The sequence below is a fragment of the Ceratotherium simum genome, chromosome 26, assembly GCF_057802395.1.
Source record: "Ceratotherium simum simum isolate JZ-2026a chromosome 26, ASM5780239v1, whole genome shotgun sequence".
In the NCBI taxonomy this organism is placed as follows: Eukaryota; Metazoa; Chordata; class Mammalia; order Perissodactyla; family Rhinocerotidae; genus Ceratotherium; species Ceratotherium simum.
This window is the reverse complement of record NC_141925.1, coordinates 38796967-38811262: the sequence shown is the minus strand read 5'-3', so window position 1 is coordinate 38811262 and position 14296 is coordinate 38796967. Positions and strand designations below refer to the sequence as shown.

The 14296-nt window shown below is 41.3% G+C and overlaps 1 protein-coding gene across 7 annotated transcripts; it reads right to left on the bottom strand.

The window, feature by feature from the left end:
- Positions 1–67: 67 nt before the first annotated feature.
- On the bottom strand, positions 68–13765 carry ZNF655 (zinc finger protein 655). 7 transcript variants are annotated; one of them, XM_087417589.1, is made up of 6 exons: positions 13675–13765; positions 12537–12699; positions 11258–11343; positions 10734–10860; positions 4629–4733; positions 68–4109 (listed from the first exon to the last, which is right to left on the bottom strand). In XM_087417589.1, exons 2-6 carry the CDS (start codon positions 12670–12672, stop codon positions 2713–2715), a joined length of 1851 nt encoding a protein of 616 aa, XP_087273715.1. In that variant the 5' UTR covers positions 12673–12699; positions 13675–13765; the 3' UTR covers positions 68–2712. The 7 variants fall into 7 exon arrangements, with proteins under 7 accessions (XP_087273715.1, XP_087273717.1, XP_087273716.1 ...); XM_087417591.1 differs by having other exon boundaries at positions 12537–12679; positions 13675–13731; XM_087417590.1 differs by lacking the exon at positions 13675–13765 and adding an exon at positions 13456–13588.
- Between the last annotated feature and the right edge of the window lie 531 nt (positions 13766–14296).

Genomic DNA, 14296 nt, shown 5'->3' with positions numbered 1-14296 from the left:
TGATTCCCAGATTCCAAAGTGCGTCTGGCTGAGGCCTTCAGATTTTATTTGAAACAGATTCTCAGAGTATCAAACACACCTTTATTCAAGTGGAAGTACAAAAGCACATTCCTAAAACCAAATGCATACATGTGATTTTTACATATCTGTTATTTAGGGATTACTTAATCCTGTTCATAATCACTGGAGGTGACTATTGGTCTCTATATGTAAAAGTATACACATTCACAGATAGGAAAAATAAACATGCACTTTTTCATTTCCTTTTACATTTAAATCAATTCATTTAGATCCCTACCTTGCCCTGATGAGATCCTATGCTTGCTGATGGCTAAGAGGTAAAATATAGTGGTAGAACTATCCTAGAGGTTAGCCATTAGAGGCTTATACAGTGATCAATAAATTTTTACATTTGTTGAGGATCTCTAGTAAATATTATAACATCTGAACTATGAAGGCCTCAATTGCTGGAATGACAACTAGAATTTTAAATAACACTTGTCTTATTCACAAAATTATGAAGCTTAAGATGGAAAAATATAATAAAATGCTTTGACATCATCTACAGAACCATGAACTCTTGCTAGGGGTTATGATGGTGACCCTGAACTCTAAAGCCAACATTTGTGATCACCTTTATCAATCAAAAAAACCATGTTCTTTTATATGGCCTGTAGACTCTAGTAAAATACACACACAAAAATGTGATGATGAACACATAATTGTACACAAAGCCCCCACACTTTAAATACTGTCTGGATTGATGAGAAGAGACTGGGGGCAGAACTCCAAACAGGTAAAGAAGCAACTGTAGTGGTTAAAACTTTACCAGAAACCAACCTGCCACTCTCTTGAAATATGCTCTCTAGAGATATTCACAAGAACAGCAATATCTTTGTTGGAAGGCTGCATTTCCTTATGAAGCTCTCTTATTTTTCGGTATATTTTCTTTATGTTTTACCCTATCAAAAGCAGACCTGAGCATTTTGCTGGCCTTCAATGAAAGGACAGGCATACCTCATTTTATTGTGCTGCACAGCTACTGTGTTTTTTTACAAGACCCTCCAGCAGCAAACAGATTATGATTCACTGAAGGCTCAGATGATGGTTAGCATTTTTAGCAATAAAGTATTTTTAATTAATGTATATACATTGTTTTTTTAGACATAATGCTATTATGGCACACTTATGAGACTACAGTGTAGTGTAAACATAACTTTTATATGCCCTGGGAAACCAAAAAATTCATGTGACTTGTTTCATTGTGATTGATATTTGCTTTATTGCAGTGGTCTGGTACCAAACCCAAATGCCTCTGAGGTATGCCTGTACACAAAATTCTAAATTTAGACATGCAGAATAGGTGCTGAATGAATATAGCTAGGCCACCAGGAGTCTTGTTGGCTCCCTGATGTCTTTATCATCTCTTTTAGAGGGCTGTGGATGCACAAGCAGCTAAGAACTTGGGTGTCACTTGAAAATGTTTAGCTGCCTGCCATAAACTCAGGGGATACAGAATCCTTCATACTCATGAATGGATGGGATGTGGAAATCCAGTTCTTTTAAAGGAAGATGCTTCACTTCAGGAGACACCAGAACAGCAACATCAAGTAGGGATGGCATACCTGCTGGTGAAAAGCTTAAAACTAGGAAACCATCATTTGAAGGTGCTTAAAAGAATGCAGAAATCAACAGGAATCCAAGTGTCGTGGCTGGAAAGGAACAGAAGTAAGGTCCTCAGAAAAGAGCGGGCCTAAGAGTCTGTTTTGGAGAGAACTTGGGCTGAGAACAGCAGGAAAAAGCTAAATGAGCTACTTTCCAGAAGTTGATATGTTTTAACAACGGTGTATTAACAGTATCTTAGGGAAGCTGTGAACAATAAGAACCAATTTCAGGAAAAATAAAAATGCTTATAGGCCATATTAAAATAAAAATAGCTTAAATGAGTTCCATAAATAAAGTACACATACCTACTTACAACACCTATTATATTAAATAAAAGAATGCCATGAAAAACAAAACTGCATTCACCACGCCACTCCTCAGACTAGATTCTTCTGCAATGACAAAGATTGGGACTATATAGTAACGATTTCATATACAGATAATCAACAATTTTCTAATATTCTGACTTTGAGTAAAGCCTGAAATATGGCAGTAATTTTTCCATTTGCATTATATAAGATTCTCATTTGGTGCGGATATTCTGATGATGAAAAAGACTTGAACTCCAACTGAAAGACTGATCACATTTACTATACTCAAATGACTTCTCTTGGGTATGGATTCTTTGATGTTGAACAAGGATTGGAATATGACTGAATCTTCCCACATACATACACATTCATTACATTCATAGGCTTTCTGCATGGAACGAATTTGATGCTAAACAAGGCTGTTCCTTTGACTGAAGGCTTTCTCACATTCATTACAGTGATGGAATTTTATTCCAGTATGAATTCTCCAATGGTGACTAAGGTATGAAAATAGCATGAAGAATTTACCACATTCAATATATTTGTAGGTTTTCTCATTGGTATAGGATTGCAGGTGCTGATTAAGAGTTTAACACTGACTAATAGCTTTCCTACACTAGTCATATTCAGAAGGTTTCTCGCTGGTATGGACTCTCTGATGCTGAATGAAGGTTGAGCTATGACTGAAAGCTTTATCACATTCTGTACATACATGACTTCTCTCTGCTGTGAACTCTTACATGTTGAATGAGGCCTGAACCTGACTAAATGTCTTCCCACGTTCATTACATTCATAAGGGTTCTCTTTGGTATGAATTCTTTGATGTTGAACAAGATGTGCTCTCTGACTGAGGTTCGTTTCCCATGCATCACAATCAAAGGCTTTTTCTCCGGTGAGGACTTCTTGTTGCAGGACAAGATCTGAGCTACAATTGAAACTTTCCTCATAATCATTACACTCATAGGATTTCTCCTTCCTATGAATTTTGTGATGCTGAATAAGGCATGAGGTTTGACTGAAAGCTTTTCCACACTCATTACATTCATGTGGTTTCTCTCCTGTGTGAATTCTTTGATGCTGAATAAGATGAGAATTCAATCTGAAGTCTTTTCCACATTCATTACATGTATACGGCTTTTCTCTGAGATGAACTCCTTGATGTTTAACAAAGGTCAATCCACATTCACTGTATTCATAGGATTTCTCTTCACAGTGGACCTTCTGATGTTCAACTAGGTATGAGGTATTATAGAAATCACTACCACATACAGTACACTTACAGGGCATCTCTCTGTGAATTCTCTGATGTTGAGTAAGGTGTACACTACGACTGAAGACTCTTTCACAATTGCTACATTTATAAGATTTTGCTCTAGTGTGAATCCTCCTATGCTTAATTATGTCCGAGCTCTGACTACAGGATTTATCAGATGCTTCACAGGATTTATCAGATGCTTCACATTTATAGGGTTTTTCTCTAGTGTGTATTCTTTTATGTCGACTAAGACTTGAGCTCTGACTGAATGATTTTTCACATTCTTTACATTTGTAGGGTTTCTCTCTAGTATGAATTCTCTGATGTCTAGAAAGGGCTGAGCTCTGATGGAAGATTTTCTCACATGCATCACATTTATAGGATTTCTCAGTGGTAGGACTACTCTCACATTTACTAAGGTGGGAGAGATCCATTAAGCTTTCCTTATATTCACTACTCTGAAAATCCTGTGTTAGATTTATTTGTTCATGTTTACCAGCAGCTGAATTCCGGTTGAGGCTCATGTTATACTTATCAATGTCATCAATATTCTGTATTCTAAGAACTCTCTGATCTATATCAAGGGTTGAGTCCAGACTGAAGCTTTTTTCAGGTTCATTACAGTCATTGTTCTTCTCACTGGTGAAGGTTTTCTTGCTGATTGTTATTTGCCTAAACTCTCTCTCCAGGAAGAGAAATTTCCTTAGGATTTCCTGAAGCCTTTCTAATCTGTCCTCAGGTTTATACACTTCTCTAGTCTCAGGAACTTGGGAAATATCCTTTTTGAGTCTTCCTACTCTCACTTTGTATGAATGTACTTCTTCCGAAATTTTCTGCTTAGGAATCAACAGCTTGTTCTCTTCTCTGGTCTCTCCATCTGATTCAATATATAAATAGAAAATGCACATGTAATCTGTACCCTGTGCTTAGAAAAAGAAAACTCAGAGAGAAGAAAACAAATAATCTAGTATCTCCCAGGGTAAGAGAAGTTTATTTACTCTGAAACACAAGCACAAAATCTCAACAGCATATGTAAGGGCACGAATATGAGCAGTGAGATAGAATCCAAATGGTTCAGGGTGTAGTAGAAACAGAGGGCATGCTCAGCAAAGTAAGAAGATAACCAATTAAGGTGTTTCAAAGGAGATAACAGGGAAACAGTTCAAAAGAATTATAGACGAGCAACTTGAATAGGGACCTAGCACAATTTGTGGGTGATAAGTGATTAAATAAATGCAAAGAGTTCATCAAAACTGAAGGGAAAAAGGAAAGAGCTCTCCATTCTGGGATACAGACAGAGCTTCCCATTCTGACTGCCAAAGCAGCTAGAACTTGGCTGGACAACCGGACTTTACTTCCCTACAATTTCCATCTGAATTGATTCTGCCTTACTCACCTGAGCAGTCATCTCTTAAGACTTCTCTATTCTTAGTTTCCAGATCAAAGACCTGTAGATCTTGTTCCAGCTGGGAGATTCCATCAGGCTTGGAAAATGGAAATCCTGCTCATAGAGAAGGAAACGGGATGTGGCAATTTATCCCCAGATACCACAATAGCCACTTTTTCTCTTAACTAATGGTTAATGGAGAGAGAAAGTAATTTCTTAGAAGACAATAGGAAGGCCTGGAGAGTGAGAAGGGCAAAGATTCTCTGCAAGGAGCTCATATTTGTGCTCCAGAAAGAGGTGTGTTAAGGGGCAAGTTGATGACTTTTGGGAGCAGAACTATTCATTTAAACATTACTCAGACAAGGGAATTTGTGCATGGGTGTGTACCTGTCTTCATGGGAATTATCATTATCACTCTTCATCTGTTGCCTATAGATCAATCCTTATATTAGACATGGTCTACAAGACCTGGTCAAAATGGAGGTCATCAAAATATAACTTTGCTAGACTGGAGAAAGGTGAATACTCAAAGCACCTGTTGTATAGTGAGCTAAACTGTAGCAACAGAATCAGTGAGGACGAAAAAATTTTCCAAGGACCAATCTCAAGAAACAATTCATTTCAGTGCACATGAGGAAACAAAGAATAATATGACACATCCTTACTCATTAGGAGTTTATACTCTTGTTTATTCAACAAACATTTATGGGGTGCCTCCTATATGCAAAGCAGGTAGGGAACAAAGAGCCCAAGCAGATAATGTCCATCCCCTCAAGGACCTTACATTCTAACTGCAGAGACAGATATAAACCACCATAATGATATAGTGAGGAAAGAGCATCTTCACATAAAATGGTCTTTCTCTGGCTTGCATAATGGACTGCTAGGATCTAAAAACTCTTTCAAAACAAAAGCAAGAGGTAGTCTGCTTCTGAGGGGGCAGAACTATTATAGTATCAGAGGGGCAGTTTTTATATGTGTTCAGAAAGCTTCCAGTACACAGACAAGGTCTAGCTCAAGCCCCTCATCTCCAAAGGCCTTTCTCTCTACTAACTGAATGTCTACAATATTATTTGTTCCTCTTATCCTGACATGTCACTACATAATGAAGTTTATAGATTTCTTTTAATTGGTTTCAGGTACTATCATCCCTACTTGATGCATAAACTCTTTGCTAGTAGGGACCATGTATCTTGTATCTTGCAGTTCTTTTGATTCATTTACTTCAGAGCTATTCATTGAGTGCCAATTTTGCACCCAAGTATCAACATATAACAGATAACCAATGTTTTTAAAAGGGCATTGGGCCTGGAAAATATGATAAACCAACATAATCCCTCTTGGGATTCCGTGTGAGTCTATAAGCACGGAGATCAGAACAGACATAAGAAAGGCATTTACTGTGTTTCTGAATTCCTGCTGGGCATTAACAGTCAATTCTCCTTTTGGACACTTACTTAGTTAAGGTTCTTCATGTCAAATGAAATAGTCTTGCAAGTTTAAAAAAAAGTTAACGTGGCATGAAGCAGCAACTACTCTGCTCAGAATTCTGGTGACATAATTTGCAACTTTCAACCTTCAGATATTTATTAAAGTGTTTCTAAGTATTTGATAATTGAAACAAATTTTGGTTATTTACTCTGTATCTATACTTAAATCACACAGGCACAACAAAAAAGATCATCTTCATGTGGGATGCTGGGTTTGATTTTAGACTTGTGTTTAAGGTAATGTAGGAAGGTATAAGAGAAAAAGCCTAGCAGATAGTTAGAGATACAAGACTGCAGTTTAGAAAAGAGAACAGAATTCCAGATATAGACTTAAAGTCACTTGTATCATCAGTATCAAAATATTAAGCTAAGGTTTACTAAGCATTTGGTAGGTACAAAGTACCATGCCAAGAGCTTTACAAGCTTTCACTCAATATTCACCATAACTTTATGAGGTAGGAATTATTACTGTACCCATTTTACAGACGGGAAAACTAAGATTCAGAGAGTTTAAGTAACTTGCCCAAGGTCATAATAACTGATGAAGCTAGGGCTCAAACCCAGATAGTCCTATTTCAGAACCTGGTTTACCTGGCTTTTAAATAATCTACTAGTAAAAAATAATGATTGTGAATGAAATCCATCCCTTCCTCCAAAATAGGTACAGAAAGAGAACAGAAGACCAACATTTTGACAATGGAGTAAAAGGTAAAAATAAGAAGAACAGAGAAATAGTGATTAGAATCAACAATACATGGACAGCCAGGATCCAACAGATTTGGAGTCATGGATGTTTTAATTAGAAAGGATCTAAAGATCACTTAGTGTCAAAGAAATGAAAAATCTCTCTATAATAAAGATCCAAATCCCTAGGCAATGGTCTGAGCAATATTCAATTTGAGGAATATCCCACTTTTTATAAAGAAATAATTTGAACACTCTCCTGAAATTTGTTTGTATTAAAAAATCTGGTCTATAGCTCATATCACTTTCTGTCCTTTCCAAAGAAATATTTAAGTGACTACCACAAGCCAGGTACTTATATACATAATCTAATTTAATCCTTGGCACTACCCAGAAAGGTAAACATTATTTTTCACGTTTTATAGATGAAGAAAATGAATGTCAGTTGAAATAATTTGCTCAATGTATCACAGCTGGTAAGTGGAACCCAAGTCTGACTCCACAGTTTATATTCTTTCCAGTCTATCACACTAAGGGTCACAGAAAGCATTAAGGCAGGTTTTCTTGCCTTTGGCCTGAATGCCTTTTTCCTAAATTTAAGCCAAAACTCTATGTTTTCAAAATATGCATTTGCTTTAAATTTTTCCTATCCAAAATTACTTAATTTTTTATTAAAACCTTTTAATTTTATTTAAACCTTGATAGTTTTCTAACTACATTTATTTTTTAACTTCATCTGGTGTTTAGAAATAACATTTAAAATTTACCTCATTATTTGGTTTGTTGCCTATACCAAAGTTGTGCTAAGATTTTAGCCACCTAGAAGCATCATGCCTTTTTTCCTGGTCCTTAATAAATAAACAGATAAAATCTCTCCTTAGCAACATCATCCTTGTGTAGATACCTATTACAACGGACTGTATCCCTAGACAATTTTACTTCGTCTTGAATGCATGTCCTTTCTGCTCCAAAACTGTACAACCTTATGCCTGTCTGTCCAATTTATCGTGGCTATTTTTAATTGTCATCAGAGTACAGAGCCATAAAAATGTAAAAAAAACACCATAGGCGGTTAGACTAATTGTCCTAAGGCATAAAGTAGTGAAAAAGATCCTGGGCTTCTGATTCCCAAGCCTACCTCTAATTCTGAGTGGATCACTTAACTTCTCTGAGCCTCAGTTTCCTCAGGTATAAAATAGAATAATACCTGCTCACCAGGTTATGGTAAGGATTAAACGAGATACATATAGTACCTAGTAACATATTGGCTGCTCAATAAATAGTAATTAGCTGTGGTAGCAAAAGATATTCTATAGAAAATCACTTTTGTCATGACATCAACTTCAAAAAGCAACAGATATGTACCAAACACTCCTGATTTATCAACTCACTTATCACCAACTAGAATTTTGATAAGCATGTTTCTAATGCTGTCATCTAATAGGGCACCTGCCACACTGCCCCATGTGAAATGTAATCCAGGCCTCTTTCCTGGTCTCAATCTCCAGCACCGTCACAGATAACTTCCCTTTGGGTATAACCCTCAAGCCAGTAATTCACTCATTGTCAACAGAATATGCTTCTTTTAGATTGGGTAATGAAAATTATGATTTTTTATCTACTTTTTTACTCTTTTACTCAGCTGTTCATATTCTGCGCATTTACTACTATACAGTGGAAGCACTTAACCAGAGGACCAAAGTTCTGATATCTGTGACAAATACAACTCAGAGCTACTGCCATGGGAAAAAGATGTAATTGGAAAGTGGGGCTGCTAAGTCAGAGACTGAACTATAAAGTCCTTATTTTACAACACTAAACATTAAGCTAAGTTAATTAAGTGTAGAAACTTAAATTTCAGCGGGAGTTTGCTGAACACGCAAATGTGAAAATGACTTTCTAAAGGCTGTAAAAATTAATTACTAAGAAGATGCTGCTGACTTGGTCACAAAAGCAAGTCGAGTAGGAGGATTTCTTGTATGCACCTGTGCCTGGTAGGTGTGAGTGTGCATGTGTGTCCTTTGTGTGTACAGAGATGACAGAGGAAATGGGATAAAATTCAGTCTAACAGCATGCTGTGCTATTAGGCTGATTAAACTGCTAAGAAGTTTCTTTACTCCAAAAAGTAGACAGGATAACTGTTGGAAATTATGTAATTATTAGATAAAATTAACAGTAGTTTACAATTACATATCACTTTACAGTTTACAAAGTTGTTAAATATACATTCAATTTGATACCCTGAAATAAAGAAATTAAACTCTTTTGCCCTCCCATTTCCCCTCCATCGAGGACAGAGCTAACGAAAACTTGATCAGGAAAGGTCATATAAATGCATCAATCTGTATAGCACCACAAAGAATAAAGGGGATGAAAGTAGGACCTTGGAGGGGGCCACAGGGACTCAGAAGGAGAAGACTAGAATGTTAAATATGAGGAAAGCCCAGGGGTCACAGGAGAAGTAGGCAACACAAGGGGCAGGTCATGTTCACTATAGAAAAGGAGTGGCGCACAGCATATGTTTCACATTCTAAAATAACATGAAAAGATCATAACTGAAGAGCTGGAGTTGAACTTGGTGGTTTCTCAGAACACAGGTAGGTGACTACCAACCATGGCTTCTGAATGAACTCAGAACTCAAGGTTCAAAGTGCATCTGGTTGCAATGGAGGGTTTCCTTGGCCCTTTAGAAATTTAACAAAGGTCATTTGAGGAGCTGCAATTTTACACAGTGGTGGCATCCTGAGCATCTATTCCATCAATCAAGTGTAAAATCTCACAATCGTGGAAAAGGAGTTTCCGAGCAGGGACGAGCAATATCGATGGGAAGCCGATACTTGGGCCATCTCTTGGAGATTCCTGCTGAAAGGACTGCAAGTGTTTCTCCAGAGAAAGCACTTGCCTGGGTATGACTCAGGGCCGGGCAGGAATTCACACTATGAATCCGGGAGGTGGGAAGGCGGAGAAGTATGCCTACAAAGATCAAAGAACCAGGAATGGAAAACACACTAAAAACCTTCCCAGTGGGCAGGCTGCCTCCCCACAGATAAGAAGACCTCTTTAATCTTGAGTGTAATCAAGGAGACAAAGCAACACCCTGGATGCCACCAGCATAGGCAAAGCAAAAAAAAAAGAGAGAAAAAAAAAGTGTGATTAAATCCATACATACGTAAAAAGAAAAGAGCAGAGATGGGCAAAAAAAAGAGGAAAAGGAGCAATGTTCACATCAAGTGGGCTGCCAACAACTCGAACTGATGCTTCTCTACAGCACTACAGTTCGCCTAATCTCAATGCCTACTGTCCCATCCAAATGACAAAGGGGAGACTGGGTTTAAGTCAGATTTCTGCTACTCCAGGTGAGGTTACTTAGCATGACCATCTGGGTAACTCACTGAAAAGTACTCGCAATGAGTCATGCCTTTAAACGAAGTCTCTCAAATTCTGCCTGCTTGGAGATGAATTTAGGGATCTTAAGAGGTGACAGATTATTCAACAAGAAGGATTTTAGCCTACCTTAAAAAAAGGCACTTCTTCTGAAGAAAATGGGACACTCTCAGATACAGGGGCACTGAACTACCAGACAGGAAAGCATCTGGTTGTGGGTTGGGAGGCCCCAGAGTCTCTCTCATAAAAAAGGAAAAGGTAGGGAAGATGAGGACTGAGGCAAAGCACAAGCAAGTTTCTCTTTTCAGACAGGCCACAGATGCCCCACAAAAGCAGGAAACATTAACTGAGGATAAGGAGTAGAATGTATCATCTTGAAACCCCCAAAGGAAACCCACTCCCAGGGGAGACGCCCTTAAAGATGGAGGATTTGGAGGCTCTAAGACCTGGAATCTGAGCCACACTCTACTTTCTCAGAGACCTGACACCTACTCAGAAACAAGGAAGTAAAGAAATCCTAACAGGTAAACTGAATAACAAGAAAGACAGTCCTTACCCAGTGAGACCACGTTCCCATAATTCTCTAACATCACTTCTCTGTAGAGATCCCTCTGAACAGGGTCCAGGCATCCCCATTCCTCTCGAGTAAGGTGCACAGCCACATCCTCGAATGTCACAAACTCCTGAAATAACACAGCCTGGCTGCTCTGGGGAATGAGGCCACTATAGCATCATGGCCAGACAATGAAGGAGATGATATAGAGAGGATTTCCAGTGTGTATTTATGTTGGGAAGAGGGAGAACAGATGAGAATCTAGGGAGTAAGTTCCATAAGTCTTTTAACAACTAATAAGTGCCCATCACAGCACCAGGAATAAAAAAGGAACAGTGTTTGCTGGTGGTGTTGGGGAGATGGGAAGGTGGTTTGTGTGAAGTCCAGGTTTCTGAAGAGGATCAGTTCCCAAACTGGGAACTTTTTTGAAAAAAATTCCAGGCAAGGATTATGGATGGGATGAGGGAAGGGCCACAATCAATCAGCAGCAATAGGCCCTGAGGAAAAGCAGAGGTTCCTCAGCTCACCTGGTACCTGGCTGTCAGGAGCGCAGCTGCCTGGTCTCCTGGGCTTCCCTCGTGGGGAAGAGCAGGCACCTGGGGAACAGGTGGAGCTGAGGGAGGAGAAAGGAGCCAAGAGTGAGAGCAGCCCTTCCCCAGGGCTCCCTTACAGAAGAGGGAGTCAGTGGGACCCTTCTGCACACCAACATTCCAGTAAAACCAATGAACACTTATCAGGTATTGAGTGTGTCTACTCTGCTCCTTCTCAGCACTTGGATGCTCTCCTTACACGTTTAGTCCCGTGATACAGGATTTTATTATGAAATTGCATAATCTCACTTCATCTCACATTTCACTTCATCCTCATGACGTGACATTCCTCTAACAGAAGGGTAAGTGCTACACCTGTTTTGCAGATGGGCAAAGCAAAGCATGAAGACTTGCAGTGACTTGTCTATCTAGCAGACTTCTGACCCTTCCCAGACACTGTTGTGTAAATTTCATCAAGCCTTTCTCTTGTGAATGGACACTGTCTCTGCAACCAGTATGTAGGCGTCCAAGAATAAGGAATGGTCATCTGTTTCCTCAAATCCTTTCCATACTCCCACAATGCCCCACAGCACTCTGCACCCTGTAGCACTCCGTCAGTGTTGCTGACACACAAGTTACTTCAGGAACTGCAGTTGGCCACAAATAACCTAAGACAAGGTTCTTACAACACAAGGGAAGTACAAGACAGATCAACCTATCTATATAGCATGTAAAAGTGTTACTGTATAGTTAATATGTGACATGTATACGTTCATACAGGCATTGTGCTCAACCAAGGAATTAAGTGGTTGTTTTCTGACTAAAATTAGATTAGTTACAAAACACTGCAGTTGTGATAGAATGGCAGGTGGCAAAGCACACAAGGTCACCAAGGAGGAAAGAAACTAAGTGAAGGGAACTTGGAGGGAGGAGGCCCTAAATCTAAGAGGAAGTGAAAATGAGGCAAGGATTGTGAGATGCGGCAAAAGCAGCATATCTTAGAAATTATTCTGGATGTGGTAACTGGGATGAAGTGAAGGTTGTATAAATGAAAAACAGCCAAAGCAGAGTGACTACCACTCTGAATATTTAAGAACAACAGGCTGTCCCTAACAGAGGGGCCCAGACCAAGCCTGAACTAGGTCACATCTCTCCCTCCCTTCCAGACCTCCCTCTAGGGGCCACCTTCTTACTGAAGTTCCTGGCCTCTCACACCAGGTCCAGAAGCCCCTCTACGCTCCCAATCTCCTGGATGTAAGTGCTGTCTCTGCCTTACCCCCAGTGAGTCCCTGTTCCATGTCGGTGTCCTGCACGAATAGAGGCTCTGGGGACAGATCCTCAGGCTGGGTCTCCAAAGACTGAAACTGGGCCCCTGGTGATCCTGCTGCTTCCTGGGCCGAAATTTCCTCCATGCCTGTTCTGGAGGACAATGACCATCACTGTGGGGTAAGATTAGGAGAAATTATTGCAGTAAAACAGCCCACCATTTTATACCCTCAGGACTTAGCAAAGTATCTTACACATTGTAGACACTCAAAAAAAAGATAGCTGATAATGATTAACCACCCACATTAAACAACAGAAAGAAAAAGGGATATTATTCAGTTTCAAATATTTAAGACCCAAATCATATGGTCCAAGTATGCAGATTTGTTTGAACTCTGCTAATTCAGAATTTGTGGTATTTCAAAAACAAAAACAAAAACCCAAGACAGTACAATTTAATAGTGTAAAGATTTCTGTGGAAAATTTAAAATATTTGGAATTACGAACTTCTTTCAAGGCTCAAATTCATACCCTGAGAAACACGCTAGTTATGATTCCTCATCATTTTTTAAAAAGCAGGCCCCTTAGGAATTACTTGGTAACACTGTCAGCCCACCCTGAATTACTGAAGGGGCTTGACTGACAGAACCCCACTTTGGGGAGAGACCTTCGCTACCCCAGACCAGGTGGGCAGGCCTTTTCTCAGAACCCTGACAGTAACCCGGGGAAGAGCCGCGATTCCAACAGATTTTCACTGGCGTCCTTCAAACCCAAGGACGCGACAGGGTTCCGTCCCCTTCCGCCACCCTCAGACAGGGCCCCGCGCCCGCTCCTCAGAGGCCGCGCCCGGCGCTGCCCTCCTCCCACTTTCCTGCGAGCTGACGACGCGGCCCCACAAGGGCGAGGCGGGCCACAGCGACCCAGCTCACCCCAGGGCACGGTCACCGGGTCCTCAGGCGGGGCCCTCAGTCCGTGGGGCGTCGGGGCGAAAGCGGGCTGAGGAGAAACAGGCCCGCACACCCCGGCCCCCGCGCGCTCCTGGGGACGGAAGCCGCCGTCGCCGGAGGCCGGGCGCCTCCTCCCGCTCCCGGGAGGCGAAGCAAGGCGCTGGCCCCACCGCGACCCCAGAACGGCTTCCGGGGACTCACCCGAGCGGAGGGGCGGGCCAGTCGGCCTTCCCGTCCCGGACACCCCCGCTCGCAGGGGCGCCCCAGCCTTTCAGGGGTCGCTCTAGACCGCTTGGAGGCCGGCGCTTCTCGGTGGTACTTCCGGAGGCGGAGTCTGACGGACGGGGGGCGGGCCCCGGATGAGGGCTGGGAGCTGCGGAAGCTCGTTTGCGTGGCTCTTCCACGTCGTTGTCCCGGCTTACGCCTCCTCGGTGATAAGCCCAGTGGGCGCCTCTGCAACCGGAAGAGCGATGATGACGGCGACAGCTCCGGACTTGGGAAAGCGCCCCTGCTGGCCCTTCCCTGGCGCCAGCCGACCCTCGAGACTGCCCGCGGGGTGGTGCCAGCCCAAGTGGGTGCGTGTCGGTGGTGACGGGGAATGGCAGACCTAGTGGTCCGACTTCCATGAGTCGGCCGGTCGGGAACTAGCGCAGGGGTACAGAATACACTGATTAAGGCGCTTCCGTGATATGAGGACCACAGGAAGTCGTGGGATCGGAATCTAAGGTTCTTGGGGCAAGGAGGGAACACTGAGCAAGTTGGAGTGGAAGAGAGAAACTGAGCGTGGAAGAGAGCTGCGTTCCTGGTGGGAAGAGTGGACTGT

Bases quoted from the DNA above. Each gene is read 5' to 3' on its own strand.
- ZNF655 (XM_087417589.1), bottom strand. From the start codon at position 12,672: ATGGAGGAAATTTCGGCCCAGGAAGCAGCAGGATCACCAGGGGCCCAG. The intron at 10,861-11,257 runs GTGAGCTGAGGA...GTGTTATTTCAG, and splicing joins TCCTGACAGCCAGGTACCAG to GAGTTTGTGACATTCGAGGA. The intron at 4,110-4,628 runs GTGAGTAAGGCA...ATATTGAATCAG, and splicing joins CTTAAGAGATGACTGCTCAG to ATGGAGAGACCAGAGAAGAG.